The sequence below is a fragment of the Drosophila eugracilis genome, unplaced genomic scaffold (assembly GCF_018153835.1).
Source record: "Drosophila eugracilis isolate 14026-0451.02 unplaced genomic scaffold, ASM1815383v1 contig_367, whole genome shotgun sequence".
NCBI classification, from domain to species: domain Eukaryota; kingdom Metazoa; phylum Arthropoda; class Insecta; order Diptera; family Drosophilidae; genus Drosophila; species Drosophila eugracilis.
The window spans coordinates 3,872,806-3,892,421 of record NW_024573224.1 but is presented as its reverse complement, the minus strand read 5'-3'; the positions used below and the strand labels follow the sequence as shown (position 1 = coordinate 3,892,421).

At 36.4% G+C, this 19,616-nt stretch overlaps 3 protein-coding genes across 7 annotated transcripts in view; all 3 read right to left on the bottom strand.

The window, feature by feature from the left end:
• LOC108116604 (poly(U)-binding-splicing factor PUF60-B) overlaps positions 1 to 7,483 on the bottom strand; it is a 93,454-nt gene extending 85,971 nt beyond the window's left edge. For 4 of the 5 annotated variants that reach the window (XM_041818795.1, XM_041818797.1, XM_041818798.1 and 1 more), the window contains exons 1-2: positions 7,241 to 7,483; positions 3,517 to 4,029 (exon numbers count right to left, since the gene is read on the bottom strand). In XM_041818795.1, the coding sequence (XP_041674729.1) occupies positions 3,517 to 3,623 (107 nt within the window). In that variant the 5' untranslated portion in view covers positions 3,624 to 4,029; positions 7,241 to 7,483. Of the gene's footprint in view, positions 1 to 3,516; positions 4,030 to 4,883; positions 5,029 to 7,240 lie in introns of those variants that run through there. The other variant, XM_041818796.1, reaches the window with a different exon arrangement.
• An 8,792-nt stretch (positions 7,484 to 16,275) lies between these two features.
• LOC108113698 (NEDD8 ultimate buster 1) lies at positions 16,276 to 18,272 on the bottom strand. The gene has a single exon (XM_017224374.2). The coding sequence runs from the start codon at positions 18,196 to 18,198 to the stop codon at positions 16,345 to 16,347; it is 1,854 nt and encodes a 617-aa protein (XP_017079863.2). The 5' UTR covers positions 18,199 to 18,272; the 3' UTR covers positions 16,276 to 16,344.
• A 391-nt stretch (positions 18,273 to 18,663) lies between these two features.
• Positions 18,664 to 19,493, bottom strand: LOC108113667. Its single transcript, XM_017224343.2, has 2 exons — positions 19,293 to 19,493; positions 18,664 to 19,236 (listed from the first exon to the last, which is right to left on the bottom strand). Exons 1-2 carry the CDS (start codon positions 19,353 to 19,355, stop codon positions 18,664 to 18,666), a joined length of 636 nt encoding a protein of 211 aa, XP_017079832.2. The 5' UTR covers positions 19,356 to 19,493.
• Between the last annotated feature and the right edge of the window lie 123 nt (positions 19,494 to 19,616).

The following is a 19,616-nucleotide window of genomic DNA, read 5'->3' as shown; positions in this document are numbered from 1 at the left end:
ATGTGAGAACAATTGAATCGAGACTTACAGTTATAACTGCCAACGCAGTGCGTGTGGGTAGATAAATTACGATGACCGGATAATGAGTTTGTTAGATACATTCGGAAAAAACCAGGAAAAAATGTGAAATTGGCACAGAAACGTGCTATGAAGCTGAGGGGGGCTTAAATTAAAAATTTATATAGGAAAATGTTTGCATTTGAAAGGAATGTAAGTTGAAGTAATGAAATATTAATAAACCAAATTGAAATCTTCTTAAAAACTCATTTACTTAAGCTCAGTACTGCTTCTTTGTCAAAATACTTTAAACTTAAAATCATTTTAAATCTTTTAGTTTAGAAATAACCCCCTCAAGGTCATTAAGAATATATATATTTTACCAAAAAGAAAACAGAAATTGGAAAATTCGCTGCCACAGAAACCCGCCAGATTTAATCAGCTTAAGTAAGTACCCAAAGAGAGCGGTTCGGATACGCAGTTAAATAAATCTCTTATGTGGGTGGTGTGCCACTATCGTCAATGCTGTGGTGCTGTTTTCGGCAGTGCCAGTGGTGTTGTATGTGGTGGTGGTGGTGCTACCTTAATAAGAACAGCCGTTGTAGCTGTCAGTCAAAAACGCCCCGGCACAAATCTCTCGGCGAAGTCTTATGAATAATCACTCGGCGGCAGTGTAAAAACTTGGCAAAAGTGCGAGCGTAACAAAATAAAACGAAACCCGAAAAGAAAAGAAAAATGTATTTCAAATGCGCAAAACCAAAAAAGAAAATAGAAAATGTGAGGAAAAGCGTCTTTTAGGCAAACATCTTAATAATGCTGGGAAATTTGCGGGAAGAAAGCGTGAAAGGGTTCAGAGGGGGATGAAGCAAATAATGCTCACATGTCTGCCCCAAAAGATTGAGATTTTTAATTTGAAATTCATGCGGCATTTTACTTTTACACCTCAAAAAAAAACAACAAAAAGTGTAATACCTTAAGCTGAGTACTTAACTCAATTCTATCGAGTGGGAAGGAAGGTCGTGAGAGTCACCTGCCGACCACGTATGTCAGCTTATTTCGAGATACAAAGATACAAATTACAAAAAGGGGATTTGCGAGGGGTTCGCCTCGATTAATATGCAAGCAGTGCAGCTAATAAAATATATATAATTGCTGTCTGATTCTTATTTAGCCAGACTGTCTGTTGCATAAAAAGTGAGCAGAAATGATCGACTTGGGGCTTGACTAATTAAGGCGGAACTTGAGCGTGGCTTAACTTCAATGTCAACGACAGTGCGTACCGAAAGTATAATACATAATAATGCTGATTGATTGTCAGCTAGAGAAATAGAAGGGGGTTATAAATAACAAAACAACTTTTAATAATTAATATATAATTTTTGAAAGCTTTCTTAGCTTATGAAGCCCACTGTCACCCTTAGCTGTCTATAATTTAGCAGCCATTTACAGAGCCAACTATGCGTAAGAAGCCCAAAATAATTAAGTTAACAATTTGGCTAATTGCGCTTGCACTAAATGCAGTTAAGCTAACGCACAATTAATTCACAAGAACGGCAAGACGAGAGCCAAGAATTTTAATATCTATTTTTCAATGCCTCATATTACAGGGGGCCCTCGAATACATGGAAAGCAGAGGGAATAGTAAAACATATTAAAGATGAGTAGAGGAAGATCTCGAGTTCTAGTTTTTCCCAAGTACTCGGCCATTTGTTTTTCCTGTCAGTGTGTCAAACCGAAAATGTGGCGACGATGTCTGTTTATTTAGCACGTTCTTTTGGCTCTAGCTACTCGTCTCCCTCAGATTTCATCTGGTGCAAGTTCAGACAGCCAGCCAAGTTCTTCTTCTTCTATTCTGTTTTCCTGGTAGCATACATTTTCCTTCTTTTTTTTTTGTCTTCTTCGTCTAAGTATTTATAAATGAAACTTGCCTTTGTTGTCATTTATTACTGTCACTTTAAATCCAATCAACGCTTTGTCTATGCTCTCAGCATCGATGAGCGATTCTCCCTGTCGTTTTCCCTGGATTTTCCTTATGTTTATCTTCGATTTTTGGCTTTAGTTTTGGTTTGCCTTCAAGTGTCTTGAAGATAATTTTAAGTTTCATAATCTATTTTGGCATTTTTGGGCGATAAAAATAACTAGTGATTCTTGAAAGTAATTCAATCTGGAAAGCTATTGCATCATTTGCTGTTTTTTGTTTTAGAAATATTAAATTTATTTTGTAGTTTTTCAATTTCTGTAGTTTCTAGTTTGGAGAGCAAGAAAAATGTTTGGCACATGCCAAAAAAAATACAGAAAAATTATGAAACAATAAATAAAATGCTAATTGGTAAGGCAAACACCGAGGAAGCGAATAACAAAAACTTTAAACTCTTAATTGCCTGGCGCCAGACGATCGTTTTTTAATATCAAAAGTAAAGCAAGTCCCCCAATGACGTTGACGAACTTGAATGTCGGTCTATAAACTCGTATATATATAAATATTTCCCCGAAAAACTTCGCTTAAGGCACAAAGGTTCCCATTTAAAACTGTTTACTCTCATTTTTGTGTCACGAAATGCTTCATTAAAAACGCCACTTAAGGCAAAAACAGGGCATTAATAATCCCGCCAAAGTCCGCAATCATTTATTACCAGGAAAATTACAGGAAAAGATTACAAATTTGGCAAACTTGAGAATGACTCATAATGGGGGAAATATTGTGGACATTTTGTAATGGAGGACAATTCATTAATTTTAATTTATTTGCAGAGGGTTTGTTAATAAGTTTAAATATTAAGAAATGAATAATGGTCTTTATGGGATAGTTTATTTTTAAAGCTACCCCTTTTTATCACTTTAAATTCACTTAATTTAATCATAATCATAATGTTAAGTAAGAAAATCCCTTTAAAGTGCATTTTTATAAACCTTATTACCTTACTTTGCTGTCCAGTGCCTCTAAAAATGAATATTAATAAGACACTCACAACGTAAACATCGCCCTCAATCTCATGTAATAAATGAATGCAATTTACGGACAGCAACTTAGTGAAATTATAGGTTGGAAAATTTGCCCGCGACTCAAACTGAGCCTGAGTGCCTGATGAAAAATTTAAAAACAAGCAAAGAGCAAAACAATTTTCATAAATATGCCACTGAGGCAAAACTTGGGCGAAAGCTGTGAGAAAATAACGTAAGAAAAAAAAAATAAAGAGAGTAAAAACCTCAAAGCGCATTAACGCCTTTAATGGCCTTGAGACGAGCAGAGTTCTTGCTTTTTTGTGGGTGGGCTTTTTAGGTGCACTTGGGGAAAATATTATATAAAAAGGGAGCTATATGGATGGAGATATTTTGATATGAAATGGATGACTTTTTTTCTAGAAAACTCTTCCTCAAATTTTAGGCCTAATTCAATACTTTTTACGAAACAAAAGAAGTAAAATACTTCAATTTCCCTCATTTACAGACTATGTAACTACTTTAAAGATATATGTAAACAAGATTTTCCCGCGTGTAAAAGAAAATGTGAAAACTCACCTTAGATTTGGGACAGCCGCCGCTGCTGCCGCCGCTGCCTGCAGAGGCGGAGGCACGTTGTACGGAAAGGGCAACTTGGCCGCAACCGCCGGATTCTCGAACAGCATTCTCGCACTGTTTTGGGGGTGGTGCTGAATCTGGAGGTGGGTGGTGGTGTTGGTGTTGTTGATGCCGCTTGGGGGGTTGATGATGCTGCCGGTATCTGTTTGGGTATTGGTATTGGTGTTGGTGTTTATGTTGAAAGCGGAGTTCCCAAAGCAGTAAATTTTGCTGGCTTTTTCGCTTATCCCAAGACACACGCTGAGAAAATCACTTTAATGCTCTCTCGCACCAAATATATTTGTTTTGTTTGGTTTTCTTTTCTTTTCTTTTTCACTTTTTAGTTGACTTTCTTCAACTATTTGTTGAAGCTTTTTATATTTTATAACCGCACTGATAAATATATTTGTTTTTCTTTTTTAGGTAATACTCATTTTATTAACACCAAGATTTGCTGGCAAGGTTTTAGATTTTCTAGAAAAAGAGATTTGAGTTTTGATTAGAAAGAGTTAAGGTGGAGGAATTTTATAATTATTAAATATAATTTTTTAAGTTTTTTTACTTAAAAATAATAATGGAATGATTTTTCACGAAATTTTCAAACCATAGTCATATTATTTTTTAAGATAAGTTTTTCAATATTCAAGTATTTAAGTTCAATATTTTAAAATCTCAAATTTTATATGGCATGCCTTTCATAATATTTATCATTTTTTAACCACTTTTCCATTTCCCATGACTTTGTTTTTTTCATTACAGCATTAATTTCATCGTTTTTTGATGCTCTTCTTATTTTTTCTTTTAAGATTTCATTGTTTTTGGCTTTATGCTTTTACTTTCGTTATTTGGCATTCGCTTTTGACTCTTGCTTCTTGCCTTTCAATGCTGAATTCTGAATTCTCTTTTGCCATTGCCGGCTTTTTCAACACATACACACACGCCAGCATACACACACGTGCGTGGTGCTCTCAAAATGGTGATAAAATATTGTTGTTTTTGCCGTTGCGGTTTGATAAAATTTCACACAACGCTTTTAATTAAAAACGCTTGAGTCTTCGCTAGTTTGCATAGTTTTATTTTTTTTGGTTTTTGTGATAGTTCTGTGCCGGTTTTTGTATTAATTTTTCATAAATTAAATCGATTTGCTTGAACAAAAACACATGCACACGCATACATAAACATAAATTCATGGCGCAACAACAAAATTTCTGCGACGTCATTGAATTCGCCGCAAAAGAATACGCAAAAACGTGAAAAGGAAACAAAAAAAATTAAAAAAAGCGTCCCTCAAAAAAAAAACAAAAATGTCTTCAAGTTGAGTCACTTACACACACACAAATACACCAGTACGTAATACACACACACTTGTGCAAATAAACGACGCGTGACGAAAATTACACGGAAAATACTCGCAAAAAATACCACGAGATTCGAAAATCCGTCCGTTTCGAACAAGGAATTTTTTTCAACTAACGGAAAGGAGCGGCTGTGAAAAGTTTAAGGCTAGCTTAGCGAACTTCGCCGCAAACTGCGCTGAAGCGCTCGCAATCACTCGCTCTCTGGGTCTTATTCGCTCTCTCTTTTAGTTTCTCCCTCTGTGTCGGGCGCTCTCTCTCTGCAGGACTTGAATACTCAGAATGAAAAAAAGGAGAAGGAAAATAAAAAAAAATGCTGGGATGCAACATGCGGCTGAGTCAGTTAATGACGTACCAATCTCTTGCCCCCCTTTTTGTATCTCTTTTATCACGCTTCCCCCTTTTCGCTGTGATGGTACTACCATCTCGCCCCACCCCCACATAATCATTTCCGATGTGCAGTTGCATGCAGTTTCCCCAGACAATAGGCCTATATAGCCATAAAGTCGCATATAGTCGCATATAGGCAGCAGACTGAGTCGCCCCAACGAGCGTCTTTATAGCCCGCTTTGTTCTCCACGATGTACAGTGGTCTTTGGAATAGTTGTATGACAGTAAGGGTTATCCTTTTCTGCTTAAAGTCAAGTTAAGTTTTTGCTATATTGTTAAAAAACTTTTTGAAACCACTTCTCTAGCTTTTTCATTTCAATTTAGTTTTTTATTTTATAAAATGAATGAATGAATGAGGTTACTAGAAAATAGCCCCATTCACAGCTAAAGTCAAACTCAATGTTTAGTTATTACTTTAAGATGAAAGGAAAACCATAAAATATGATACAAAATGTTTTTTTTGCCTATTTGTAAAAAACAATGGAATGTTTCTATGACATATTTGTGAGCAAATAAAGTATAAACTCAACTTAAAGAGAGTTTGAAAAATATTATTACATACATCATAACAATTATCCAGAGAGCTTAAGATGTTTAATATGAACCCGTAACTTTTGTCATTGGGAAAATCCAAAAAACAATATTCGCAGGTTACAAAATTGGAGCACTGACTGTACTTGACTTGCTGTGTGTTTATCTTATTTTGTTTGCTCAGCTCGTATTTCTTTTAAAGCTCAGCTCGCAGCTGACGCATTTTGTTGATTTTGATTGCTTAAAGCTGGGAAACAAAGAGTAATTGTTTAATTCGGTTGAAGGAAAGGATTGCCAGCTATTTCGCTTTGATTTATGTCAAATTTACAAATCAAATTTATTTCGGTTGCCAAGTGTCAAGTAAGTTTATGTGTTATTTAAGGCTAATTAATTTAATTGTCACATTTCAAGTCCCTGAGTTTTTTCAACTCTTTATTTAGCTTAAGAAATCACTCGTCTTTTAAATATTATCAAAATATTGAGACTTCTGATTATTGCACATTCCTTGGCTTTGAAGGAAATCCCAACTCACGTCCCCTGATAATATCGAATAACTCATATCATCAATTTCCTGGAAATGTATTTGATTTTTCTCAAGTGCTTTGACGCCTTGCTTTTCTTATCGTACAAAACTCGCTGAGAACCACACAAAACCGAAACACAAAATTGTTATTGATAAAACTGAGCTAGTCACCGACAACAACAAAAACAATAAACATTAACCACAGCTTGTACTTTGATAATAGCTATTTTTCCACTTAGTATATATATAGTATACAGAAAGTTCTGGTTCTGTAATGGGGTTTTTACTGTAATATTGTACGGTTTCAGAAGTGAACAAATGTAGATCGAACTTTTTGAATAATTTTATTCCAGCTTAATTGGATGTTGTATCGATTTATAAGCGAATCACTTATTTAATTACACATGTTTTTATTTAGTCAATTTACTGGGCTACTTATCGCCCTGAAAGTTCATTGTTTTCTATATAATTAAATTACACATTTAATTTATATCTTAAGCTTTTGTTTTTTAGTTGATTTTGGGTCTTCTTACTCATCGCAAATCAAATTTGCGTTTTTGTTTTGCGATTCATTAGTTAAACATATCATTAGTTAATAAACCATGAAAGTTGATATTAGATTTAATGATAAATTTTATTTATAATCTTAATAGCCATGAAATACATATTTTATTCAGTCGCTCAAGTCATTGATTCGAACAAAAGCTTGATGGGTTTTGTTTAGTGAGATTTTGGATCTGATTTTTAATTAATTTGCATGCACTCGCAGCTGTTTTTATGGATGCGGTTTTGTTCATTTAGCTTAACAATTTAACACGTAATTTAATTCAGTCATGCAATATATTGGAAAACCATTTTCTTCTAGGAGGGAAAAAAACACAATTACTTTTCAATGCGCGGCAAACAAAATTTGAGCTTTGTTTGTTTGTTTATTTTCCATTAGCCGACTTCGGGGTTTTGATTTCGATTTTTTTGGGCCTAGTCGAGAATTGAGTCAAGACCTGGCTTTATCTGCATGCACAAAACGGAAATCAACAACGACAAAACGACGACGACACGATGACAACGGATCCACGAATCGCTCCGCTTCGAATCAACTGGCAGTTGTAACGGTCGCAAGCAAACTGAATCCGAAAGATACGGCTGAACCGAACCGAAAGATACAGATACAAATACCAGTACAAACACAAGCGACCCCCGCGAAAAAGTTCTCTCGGCCGCCTCTCGCTTTAATTTTTGTATTTCATGTATCTCGCTCTTTCTCTCAGTTGTTTGACGTTTGCGGCAAGCATAATAAAATAACACCAGTGGTCGAGTTTTTGTACTGAAAGATACCCAGTGCTTGTATGGCGTAAATTTTATAATACGCAAATTTAAGTAATCAATAATAATTTTATTATTAGTAAATGTTTTTGTAAAAGAATTCCTTTGATTTAACATTTAAACCAACTATGCATTAACAATATACCCCACAAATTCAAGCATTAAAGGGTATTCATCAAAGAGAGCGGGATCGTTCTCTCTCACTATCACTCATTCTCTTGCCATGCCAACAACCACCCACAACATAAACGGTTTCCTAGCCCCACCAACAGCAATAACAAAAGAGAGCGGGAGAGCGCGTTGTTATTTTGCGGCGAAGTCTCTCAAAAAACGCCACTTGGGGAGACGGCAACAACTTTTGGCGTTCATATTGTTGTCCCCTTCGCACTTAAGCGTCTGTTACTTCCGGTCTCAAATGCTGTGGCTTAGTGTTTGTTGTTTTTGTTTATAGCTTCTGGTGCTACCGCTGCTGATGTTTTGGTGTTGTTTTTTTATGCTGGGGATAAAAATGAGCATCTTTTGGTATTTTATTGGTATTTTTTTGAAAGGTATTTGAAATTAAAATCCTTGATAATTGAAAGAAATTCAAGGGAAAATATTGCAAAATTTACATTTTGAAAATTTTTTTTTTTAGATTTTGACCTTTTTGAGAACGCTTTTAAATCAATTTGTTTAATTTATTGTTAAGATAAAAGACCATTCTTGGTAATAAACTCACGAAATCAGTCAAAAAACCGCTTTTCCTTAATCCAGTTCTACAGCATAAATACCCATTTTTTTTATAGCTTTTCAGTCGCCTGTTGCACCCACCTCAGTTACCAATTGGCAGCACGCCCCCGCAATATTCAAAATTTACACAAATTAAATTTTTTGCTGGAAATCACAGACTGGGTTTGGCGCTGACAAATCAGCGGTAAAAAAAGTAAAACAATAACTTCAACGGCTTATTAGGCGGCCTAAAAACATCAAAGGCCGCCCCATTCCTAAGCAATATTTCATGTAATTTTCCTTTCTTTTCTTTTTTATTTTTTATTTCTTTATAATTTACAACAAAACGCGCAACAAGCGCAACGAGTTTTCTGCAGTCCACCAGCTGACGGCTAAAAGAGTTTTTTCTGTAATGTTTTGTTATATTTTTTATTTTGTTTGTTCCTTTTTTTTTGCTGGCTCCTTTTTTTGGTTGGAACTCAAGAAACTTGTTTGCCGAGCTGCAGGCGATAAAGAAGAAGAAATATATAACAATAGCAACAGCAACAAACTGACTGAGGCAGACAGGTCAAAGGAGCAGCAGTTTGTACCCCATGCCACGCACGCCCCCACTCCTAACAGACGCCCCTCTTGCCACGCCTCCACAGAAGCAGCAATAAATTCTGCCAGCAAGCGTCTTCGATTAGTTCGGAAATGGCGAAAGAAGTGAGTGAAACGAAAAAAAAGAAAATGTTCTGAGAAAATGCCATTCTTTAGTTCGGCGACTAAGTAATACCAATATTTTTTACAGCTCTAAAAAATATAATGAAAATAATAAAAAGACTTTTAAAAAAAGATGTAATAACTAAACTAACTAACTAAAGTGCTAACATAATAAAGATATTCTCTTACTTAATTCAGAAAATAAACATTTAAGCCCTTAAAATATATTTCAGAGTCTAGTAACAAGATTCCAAAAGTAATCCTTATGTGCTCAGTTCTTTCATTTCCAAGAACCCAACCATAACTATAGGGTATCTCTGGCAAGACACGACTAACTTCCGACCATTGATGGCAATATTTAGTCTGCAACTGATGTGGCCCGAGTTTATTACTGTTCAAAGGTAAGAATTTATAGGAAACTGCGCATTCAGCAAATTTGGGTCATAAAAGTAATTAGTGAAATCTGTTCCAGTCGAGATTGGTATTGTGGGTGGATTTTAATTACCGACCAGAAGTTCATGAAAGTGCCAAGAAGTTGCCCCTCCATTGGCTAATTGATTTAGCTACCATTTTATTGATCAGCCAGAAAAGGAGTGCAAACCTTTACGGGCCCCCCACTAGGGTTAAGGGCGGTAGTAGGGTGTTAACCAGCAATGGGCAACATCGGTTATTGGCCTATTAATGAAAGAGCCATAAAATTAAATAACGATTTATTAGTGACTTTCAGAGCGTCAGAGATTTAAGGCTTTACAGGAGATATTTATGAAGGTCTGTTAAGTTTTCAAAGAGATTTATTGGTAGTTAAATAATGGTTATAAATTATGAATATTAAAAAGTAAACTTAAATAAATTATATAATATTTTAAGGCTAAAATATATATTTTATCTTTTTCGAATATCTTTTTAAGTTTATTTAACCACTACGAATCTTTCTTTTGTTTCATAACAATAAGATAGACCTTACTCCAATCATAAAATGTCCTTGAATTGCTTATAATTATAAACACATAGTGCTTAGTCATAGAGGGATTCCAACAATTTCCTTAATGCTTACGTAAGCAAATTTACGTAAGGACACTTTATTCGTTCCTCACAGAGATTAATGTCCCCAGCAAGCTCTTAAGTCCAATTTGGGTCGTAAAAACTACTCCTGGATGAAAATTTTATGACTCTGACGATGGTCTTTGGTACTATATGGCACTATATGTACATGTAGGGCTACATGTAGGCTTGCAAATCACAGTGCTGTTGATGTTCCTGCCTGCGAATTGTGCGCATAACAATTAGGCAGCTTAGGCTGCTTTTGCCACCGAGAAACTGAGACCCAGACTGCATGTATCCAATGCCATAAAAATATCAGGAACACATGTTGCCTGCCGCTGATTTTCTGTAGATTTTAGGGGGAGCAGTGGGTGTTATGGGGGGGAGGGGGGTATTTTTCGGGCTGGGGGGTGGCGAAATGCTGTCGTCTGCCAGGCCTGCCACGTCTGGTTAATGAGCACGTTTGCATCCGTGGGAAAGAGGCATAATGAAGGGATATACTCGTATACCTAATCACTATACAGGAGTCTGGAAATAACTAGATGAAGTTAGGTTGTTGCCAAAAACGCTTTCTAATAATCAGATTATAAATGATTAAGTAACAAATAACAAATTTTATTTTATTAATTTTAACAAACCAACTTTCGCCTAAAACCAGGCAACACAAAAGTTTATTTTCCCTGCAGCCCCACGGTATGCTGCACTTTACCTTTTACTTTCCATGTCTCTTTGAAATTCATTTGCCATATGTGAGAAAGAGGACTAGAGTAGTAGGAGAACTTAAGCAAAGTATGAGAAGTTGACCTTAACAAGCATAATATCATCAATCAGTGCACAAATTTGCATTTCACTTTAGCCTATTTCTGGCACATGAGGATAGCATGCTGTCTGTCCCGGAGTCGTTTTGGCCATATCTTGTCGCTGTTGTCCGCCTGTCGTTGTCGGCGCATCAACGCGCTTCATCAGCGACCGGACTGATATGTAAATCTCATAAATCATGCACACCTGTCGTCGATGGCAGCGACAGTTCAGCTCGGTTTTGCTCAGGTCAGTCAGGACGACAAGGACATTGTCAGCCGACAGATGGACACAGGGTTGGCGGTGGTGCATATGCATGTCCAGCTTTTGTGGCGGTCAAGCCTTCGGATCGGGTTCATACGAAGTGGGATTTCTTTTTTTTTAATATATTTTATATGTTTTATTTTTATATAAATTTAAATACAATTATTTATTTTTAATTTAAAACTCAGCCTGAAGTTTATTTCATATTATTATATTATTATTATATTATTTCTATACATTTTCAATCGGTTATCTTAAAGTAGTTTAAGTCCATCTTTTATATTAATTTTTTAAGTTTATTTTAAGTTTATTTTAATTTTTCAACTACATATGAACCTTGCCCAGACAATGGGAAAATTGAGCAAAAATCCTGGTCAGAACCAATGAACGTGTATTTTTCTTGGCCAAAGCTGGGGGTATGTCCAGCAAATTGATTAGCTACGTGCAGCCAGATGCTTCCTTCCCCTTGGCAAAGTCAAGAGTTGTGGCCTGCAGAATGGCTAATACATGAATTCAGACTGCTGTCTTTAAGCCATTTCTTTGAGGCAAAAACTAGCTTACTGTTTTTTGGAATATTTTTTATGTTTTAGCAGAAGTGAAATACATAAATAAATATATTTAATAATAAATTTATTAATATTTATAAAAGAAAACGCAAAACATTTCGAAACCATCTAAATAACATAAAAAGCCTCTAGGCTTCCCTCTCCCAATTCTTAAGGTGGCCATCATAAAAGGGATTCTGGTCTGAACTCCCACTAATTGCTCGGCCACAACACCTGCTGCCTGCTGTTGTTAAGATGGTCTTTTTGGACCTGTGCCCTGAAGAGATGTTCAACCGGCAAATGGGTGGAAAAAACCACAAATTTACATAAATATGCCACAAATCATAGAGCTGGCGTCGTTCTTGCAACTTGCGGTCCATGTGACAGTCTCTGGTTATTATGAATGCATAAAAAGCGTTCATAAGTTCATTTTTTACAACCACACTTTCATTGCAATTAAAATACCAAAAAATAAAAAACGTATGGCTAAAAAATATATATGGCTAGGGTCTATAAAAAATACCAAGGAAAATTTATGAGCAGCACATGCCACGCCTGAAACTAAAGGGTTTTCCCTTAAATTCTGCTTGATTTTCCTTTCCTTTCTTTTTTAGCGCATTTTTGCGGTGTGAAACGCACGTTGCATAATAATAAAAGTGGAAATTGGGGGAGTGGCCCTTGAATGCTTTTGGCTTTCTCCAGCCCCCAACCCCCTGGTAAACTGCTGCAATTGTTTGTCATTAGCAAATGTTGCCTTTTCGGGCACTTTACGAGTTCATTCCCACACTCCATATGTCCTTGTAGGTAGGCTTTGCCTCCTGTGGCAGACAAAATTTGTGACTGCGACAGTTTGTCCGGTTGGGCCCCGTTTACCCCAAACCATCGAGTTGGCACATCCCTTCGATAAGAGGAGGTTCTCTCATTTTTAACGCATCATTTGGACATTTTATGTAGGTGCAACATTGCAACATTGCAGCACAAAACATGGCAAAACATTGCCTCAGGCTGTTTCAGGAAATGTTAGAGCAGAATCATAAAGTACATGACGGCAAAGTTTGATTAGATGGAATGAGTATTCGAATTTGACTTTTAAATTTAAGAAAATTATTACAAATTTTTACCAAATACAAAGAACTATTTCATTTTTATATATTTTAAACTAATTTTTCCATTTTTCGTAATGCAAAAATCAAAAACTAAACTACAAAATACCCTTAAAACATTCACTTCAGCTAACTTTTGATATTCCCCCACTCAATGCATTTCATTAAAAGTCTGCTAAACTTTTCAATGTAAACAATTTGTGAACTCACATCAAATTAAGTGAACTTAAATCAGCAGTTATCCAAAATAAAACCCAACCCCTATTCGACACCCCTTTACCAACCCAACCCCTAGACATATGAAGCTTTTTATTTGATAAAATAACGAACTCTTTTAATGAGCTGTATTTCTTTTTTCCAACGGTTGCCGCCAAATTAATTTTAGCCTTCTGAAGGTATAAATATACTTATTCCACCAGAGGCGACAAAATAAAAGCTAGATGATGGTTTTCAATCTACTCTGCTGTCTTATAAAGTACGAAACGATTTTAATTTGTGCATTTTTTTCAGTCATTGCTCAGTGCTAAACGGTTGACTAAATGAAAATGTAAATTACAGCAAAGTTATGGACTCATTTTGGAGCTCCAATACGCGGGATACGAATGTAGATGGAACTTGAGTTTATGAGCACATTAAGCCCGCTTGTAGCCACATGAGACTTCTAGTCTCATCTCATTAGAGTAAACTTTTTCCCAGGATCCAGCGGAACGTAAATAGATTTTGAACACAAATTGCAAAGGCTCAAGTACAGCTGAGGTTTATGGGATGGATGGCTTAGGATTTAATAAAAAAAAGAAAGAAAAATTCAAATTTGAAACCAAAATAAAAACAACAAAGTTTGTAAATTAAATTAATACTAAAATTAGTTAAAGAGGAGTCAGTCAAGCTTCATCCCAAACTTTATTCTACCAAATATTATGGTATAACCTTTGCTCTAACCCAACTTCATAACCTTGATTACCAACAATAAACGGGAATAAAAATACAAGTCGGGTATTTTTGGCAGCGATTATTTGTCGTTTGCTTATCAACGCACTTCCGCATCATTAAATAATTTTATCATTTGCATTATTTTCACTTTCCTAAGCACAGATGATAACGATGGCGATGATGATGAAGCCGCTTCTTGGTTACAGAGAAGGTTACAAAAGTTCTCTGGCAAAAGTTATGAGGGATAGTATTATATAGGTTGGGCAGGGGGCTGGGGGTTGGTCACAGGCTGATTTAACTAATTTGTAATTTATGCGACACGTCTTGCGGTTAAGTTGCGGAAAAAGTTGATGGGAAATATTTTTTTTAATTAACTCTGGGAAAAATGCAAAACATTTGGATTTTTTCCAATTCAAAAAGTTTTTTCTGGTTTTTATTAAGGGAAATTCAAGGTATTAAAGTTATATAGGGGCTTAAATTTTTAGTGCAGTTCTTAAGTCTTTCAAGATCCGAATCTTAGGCATATAAATTTTCCACAAAAGAAGGCACCGAGCCGAGTTCACTTCACTTACATTACAAACCCATTAAAGTTGCCCAGAGAACACGAAAAAAATTGTTATTATGGAAATGCAAATGCCAAAAGACATGAGAAGAGCATGGGACAAACGATAATGAGGACAAACAGCAGAGGCAGCAACAACTGCCACTTGCAGCTACAATGATAATGTTGCTGGCTGTTGATGACAACAACATCTAGCTACGACAACAACTGCCAGCAAGAACTAGTAAAAGCAACTAAACGGAGAGAAAATTTTTACAAATTGGTTCGAAAGAAACGCTGATAAAAGCGAAAGAACTGCTTTGAAATATTAAACAAAAATCAAATTTCTTTTCTTAAATACATTTTACAAAAATATACAATACAAATGTAGTAAATATTACCTTAAATCTAGTACTTATTTTCCCTGAGTGTAGCCAACCTCTACTAACAACCAACGGAAATCAGCCAAAGAATGCGCGCCCCAGTGAAGCATTTTTCCCTCCATCTTTTTTTCGTTTTTCTTCACCGCCTTCCCCGCCTTTAAGTTCCTGGGAGAAACGAAATCTAAACGCTGTCCTCCGCCTGCCAAAACCCCTTCTCCTTTTTTTCGAGCAAGGATATGCCTGCCGCTGCTCATTTTCGTTACTAAATAAGACAGGCCGCCGCGTCCTCGAACAACATTTTGACATTTCTTCTTTGCCGAGGTTTTTTTTCCTTATTTTTGCTTTTTGTGGTAAATTTTATTCTTAAAAATAAAAGAAATATAGCAGCTAAATGCATTAAACGAAATGTAACAAACTTTTTGAAACAAATATAGTAAAAATGTTTTATAAAAGGAATCTATATCTCATTTTGTTAAATATTCATTTTTGTAGTAAAAATATAGAAGGAAATAATTGTCAAAATATGGAGAGTTATAAAAAAAATTCCTAGTCGTACTGTGTTCATAGTTTAAAATATCACATTTTTACCAAAAATGCGAAAATTGATTTCCCCCATTTTCCTCCTCAAGGTGACAGTATTTTGTCCATAACTAAGCCAATAATGGTCCAAATATGGAGTGTCATACCTCGATGAGCTTGTTTTTATTCACAGTTTCAAATATAATGCAAATTGTGATGATGTTACCCCTTATCAAATATGTGAAATTTTGCCAAATGGAAGTTTGGCTACCATTTTAGTCAAGATTTATTCAAAAGAACTAGAAAAAGTAGACCATTTGTTTCATATGACTTTCCTATATAGAAAACAACAGAAAATAATCAACTAAATGGCATTTCGGTATTGTTGTTTTACTTTGTGTTACCACTGAATGCCCGATTTAGCTGTGGAAAAGCGAAAGAGCTGGCAATCAAGTGAAAATGTCAGCCACTCAAAATTTGTGCGCCATTTCGCATACATAATAAATCTACCTAAAACGAACAAAAAACGAAATGAAGAAAAGGCGAAGGGAAAGCTGAACTGAGTTCATTTTAGGTTTAACGATTTGGAAATAACGCCACAAAACAGGACGACAAATTATTTGGCCATCATCTGCAGAACTTTCGTATGGCATTGGCAGATTGTCGAGGGGCTGAAAACTTATTAATTTTCACAAAGTCAGCCACACGCAAAAACAGTACATACACAACACGTCCGAAAATTGTGAAAAACTGTGACGTTATGCACATGAGTGAGCAAATAGCAGCAGCAACATCCACAAACCAAAATGCATAGCATACTTCGCCGGGCATTAAGTAGTTGAGTCTTTCGAAGGGAGGGGAACGATTGGATGGATGGATGGTTGAAATGGAATTAAATGGGTCCGTAGCTGGGGGGAGAAAAGTCAACAAATTATGAGTAATTGTTTTGTTGGCAGAGCGGTTTATGTGACTAAAATGTATAGTAAATGGTGCCATGGAAAAGTATCTAAAAACCTTTAAGCTTTAAATTGAAATGGCAAAATAAGAATAAATTACTTATTAAATACACAATAAGTTATATTTTACATTTTTAGATTTACAAATATTTGTAGAAAACTCCAAAATCATAAGAATCATTGTTCTAGTAGGTGCCTATACTCATTGAGAACTTGTTCTTCCTGGACCAAAGGCAGATCCAAATAGTGAGAATTATTTTCAGCAAGATCCTCATTGAATCTCTTAAAAGCATTATAAGATTCCATTTCCGACTTCGCCTTGACAAGAACTGATTGGATTAAAGCCAATTCAGTGGCCGATAAATTCAATAAAGGAGTGGAGCTATTTCCAGTTCCTCTATTTGAACTCGAAGGTCCTTGATCTTTAAGTAACTTTTGCATGGCTTCAATAACAGCAAGTAACTCGTCTTCGCTGACAAAGCTTTTCAATAAGAATTCCATGGATTTTCTAAAGTCATTCTCTGTAGTTTCCAAAGCAGTTCGTGCGGATGTGGCAGGAAAACCAAGTTGTTGCAGAGTTGAAAGTAAAGATTCATCCACAGGAGGTGTTGCTGGTAGATTGGCTCTGAGGTCATTTGAATGATGCTGTAGAAGATCCAAACTACGCTCTAGGTTATTTTTGGTTCTCTTCAGTGCCTCCACAACCAATGGCCTTTCGTAGCCCATTTCCATGAGCCTACAAACACTACGAGGATCCACCCAATGTTCACCAGAATTAGTTTCCCTTATTTCCTGGTTAACCTGCCTTACATTAGCCGAGTTCTGGCGTTCTTTTTTGACTTTTTCCTTGTGTTCCTGTATAAATTGTATGGCTCTATCCACCTGGCCAGCACAGGATCTTAAAGCCAATCTGGCATCACATTCTTCATAACCCATTTCCACCAGAGTCATAAGCTGATCATCATACAGCTTTAACTCATTCAAATCCTTGGAAGCCTCCTCCAATCTTTCATAGGCTTCATCTCGGCGATTTTGGTGAAACAAGAGAACGCCTTGGAGAAGATGTAACCTCATGATCAAGGCTCTTTCAGGACAACTAGGTCCTTTCATCGAGTACAAACGACTATAGTTCTCTCCGTAACTCCTGAAAAAGCTTTTCTCACAAATATCCAAACGTCGCTGAGCATCTGGTAATTGAGTGATATTCTTCAGGCAAAGATAGCACCAAACAATATCAAGATTGATGAGAGCATAATTGTCCACCGCTTCCAGAAATTTAGAGCTCTCACTGCTTCGGCAGAAAAGTTCATCGGCTTCGAGGAGCAGAAGTAAAGCCTCATCGAAGTTTTCTTTACGCATGGCAGCCCTGGCTGTCTCGTACATGGCCAATCCCATCAATATAGATCGATTTTCGTCGGGTGGAAGGAAGATGGGACGACCATCTTGATCCTCCATTTCCATAAAACGATGATCGGCATCCGCAACTATCTCTACATCAGCTCGAATCCTCTGGATACGTTCATGTAACTCCTGACCTTCATTTTCTCCTCCCACTACGACCATAAGTTGTTGATTGGTTTTAAGACCCTGCGAGGCTAGAGTTCTTTGTCCATTGATAATCCTTCCTCCTGAAATGCATTTCACATGACTTGATTCACTTAAGTTCAACTTTTTGGCCACCTCTTTTTGAAGATCCGAGCCCAAGCCTCCTAGCGAGCACTTGATCTCCATCATCTGCGAAGTTCCACCTTTTTTATCCACACATCGCACATTGAAAGTGGCCAAGCCAGTGTCACTGAACTCCTTCCAAGCTGCTAGTTTCCTCAAGGCACTATCTTGCAGTTCTGTCAAGGCACACCTGCAGTCTTGAAGGCTTATGCCCAGATCTCCACTCAAGTCCCTTGCCAATCGATCAATCTCCGATTCAATAGTGCCAACGCCCTCGAAGTAGTAGGGCTCCTCCCACAACTTGATATCACGCTCTCGCAGGCGGGCTCGCAGCTTTATAAATGTATTATTTATCTGAGACATATTCCTTTTTTCCTTAAGATCTGGAACAAAACTATTTAACTTCTAAATTTGACAAGAAAATTTCGGTCCTAACACTGTCAGCGGGTTGCCTTGTTTTCACTTTCTTAAATGTGGCAACGCATGACTGAAAAAGTTAGTTATCAGAGTTTTACAGGTACTTCATAATCCATATCTGTAGAACCTTTTTTGAACCTTCCTATCTATCAGATTTCCTTTGAAGTGCCACTTATGGATTCCTAATGATTGAATCTTTTGTTTGGTTTGCCAAAGTTTGGAATAGTCTTAATCTAATCAAACGTTTAGGAGTAGACGCTAACCAACATTTAATTAAATACATTTTGATTTTAAGTTCTTGGTTTGGAATTTGGAAGTATGAAGTTAATAGGAATGTGATTACCTTGAATAGTTTTTTATTTTCTGATGTTTCTTTATAAAATCATATAATTTTACAAAAACTATAAGGACTTAAGTCATTTTGCAGACACTAATATTGGGAAGAAAGCTCTTTAACGAGACCTTTACATTATTTGTAGCACTCAAGAGGCACGAGCCAGTATTAAGAGGTAACTTGGCAATCAGCCTTAAGGTCCTGGGAATCTGCCGGACCAGCCTTAAGGTAGCTCTGAAAACCTTCCAGAAGCACTTGAAAGAATTGTAGATTTTGGATACCACAGATCTTTCCTTGGCGCATAGTTTAGATCTCAGATTAATAATAGCATCGCAGAGGCTTATAATCCTTTTCGCGGACTCAACAACCTTCGCCACATCCTTGGGAACTTCAGTGCCGCAGGCTTTGACGGCTTTCAGGTAGTTGGTGCAGGAGTTTAGGACATTTACCACCTCTTTGATAATGCAATTCGTACCAAGAAGGGTTCTCAATGCTCCCCAAAGGATTTTTCGGCAAGAGCGAATAAAGCCAAGATCCTCCACATCCATAAAGTCGCTGTCACTGTCATAGTCATCTAGAAGTTGATCCAGTTCCAAATCGTAGTCCAAATCATTAGCTAAGCTATCTTCGCTTGATTCAATTGAGTTGGCCTTAGGTAAATATTCTTGTTTATAAAATTACATATTAAAAAGTTTAATTTACTTACCTGACTTGTCAACAGACAAGTGGCCGAAACCAAAACCAGTAGCAAAAGTGTGATGGCTTTCATGTTTCTTGACCGGATGGTTAGCTACCACTCTTCATGCTTTGCTTATATAGGGCTGGATTATGTTGCCATATCTCGAAGTTATCAGATCGTAAGTGCACTCGAACTATCTATGGCTATTAGAACTCATATTTTGTTTAATAATATTGATAAAACAACACGTGGGGCCGCTCTAATCGAAACATCAAAACAACGTAGCTATCATTATCTACACAGAAAAGAAAACGTGTTGCCTTAATAATTTTTAAAGCGAATTAAATATAT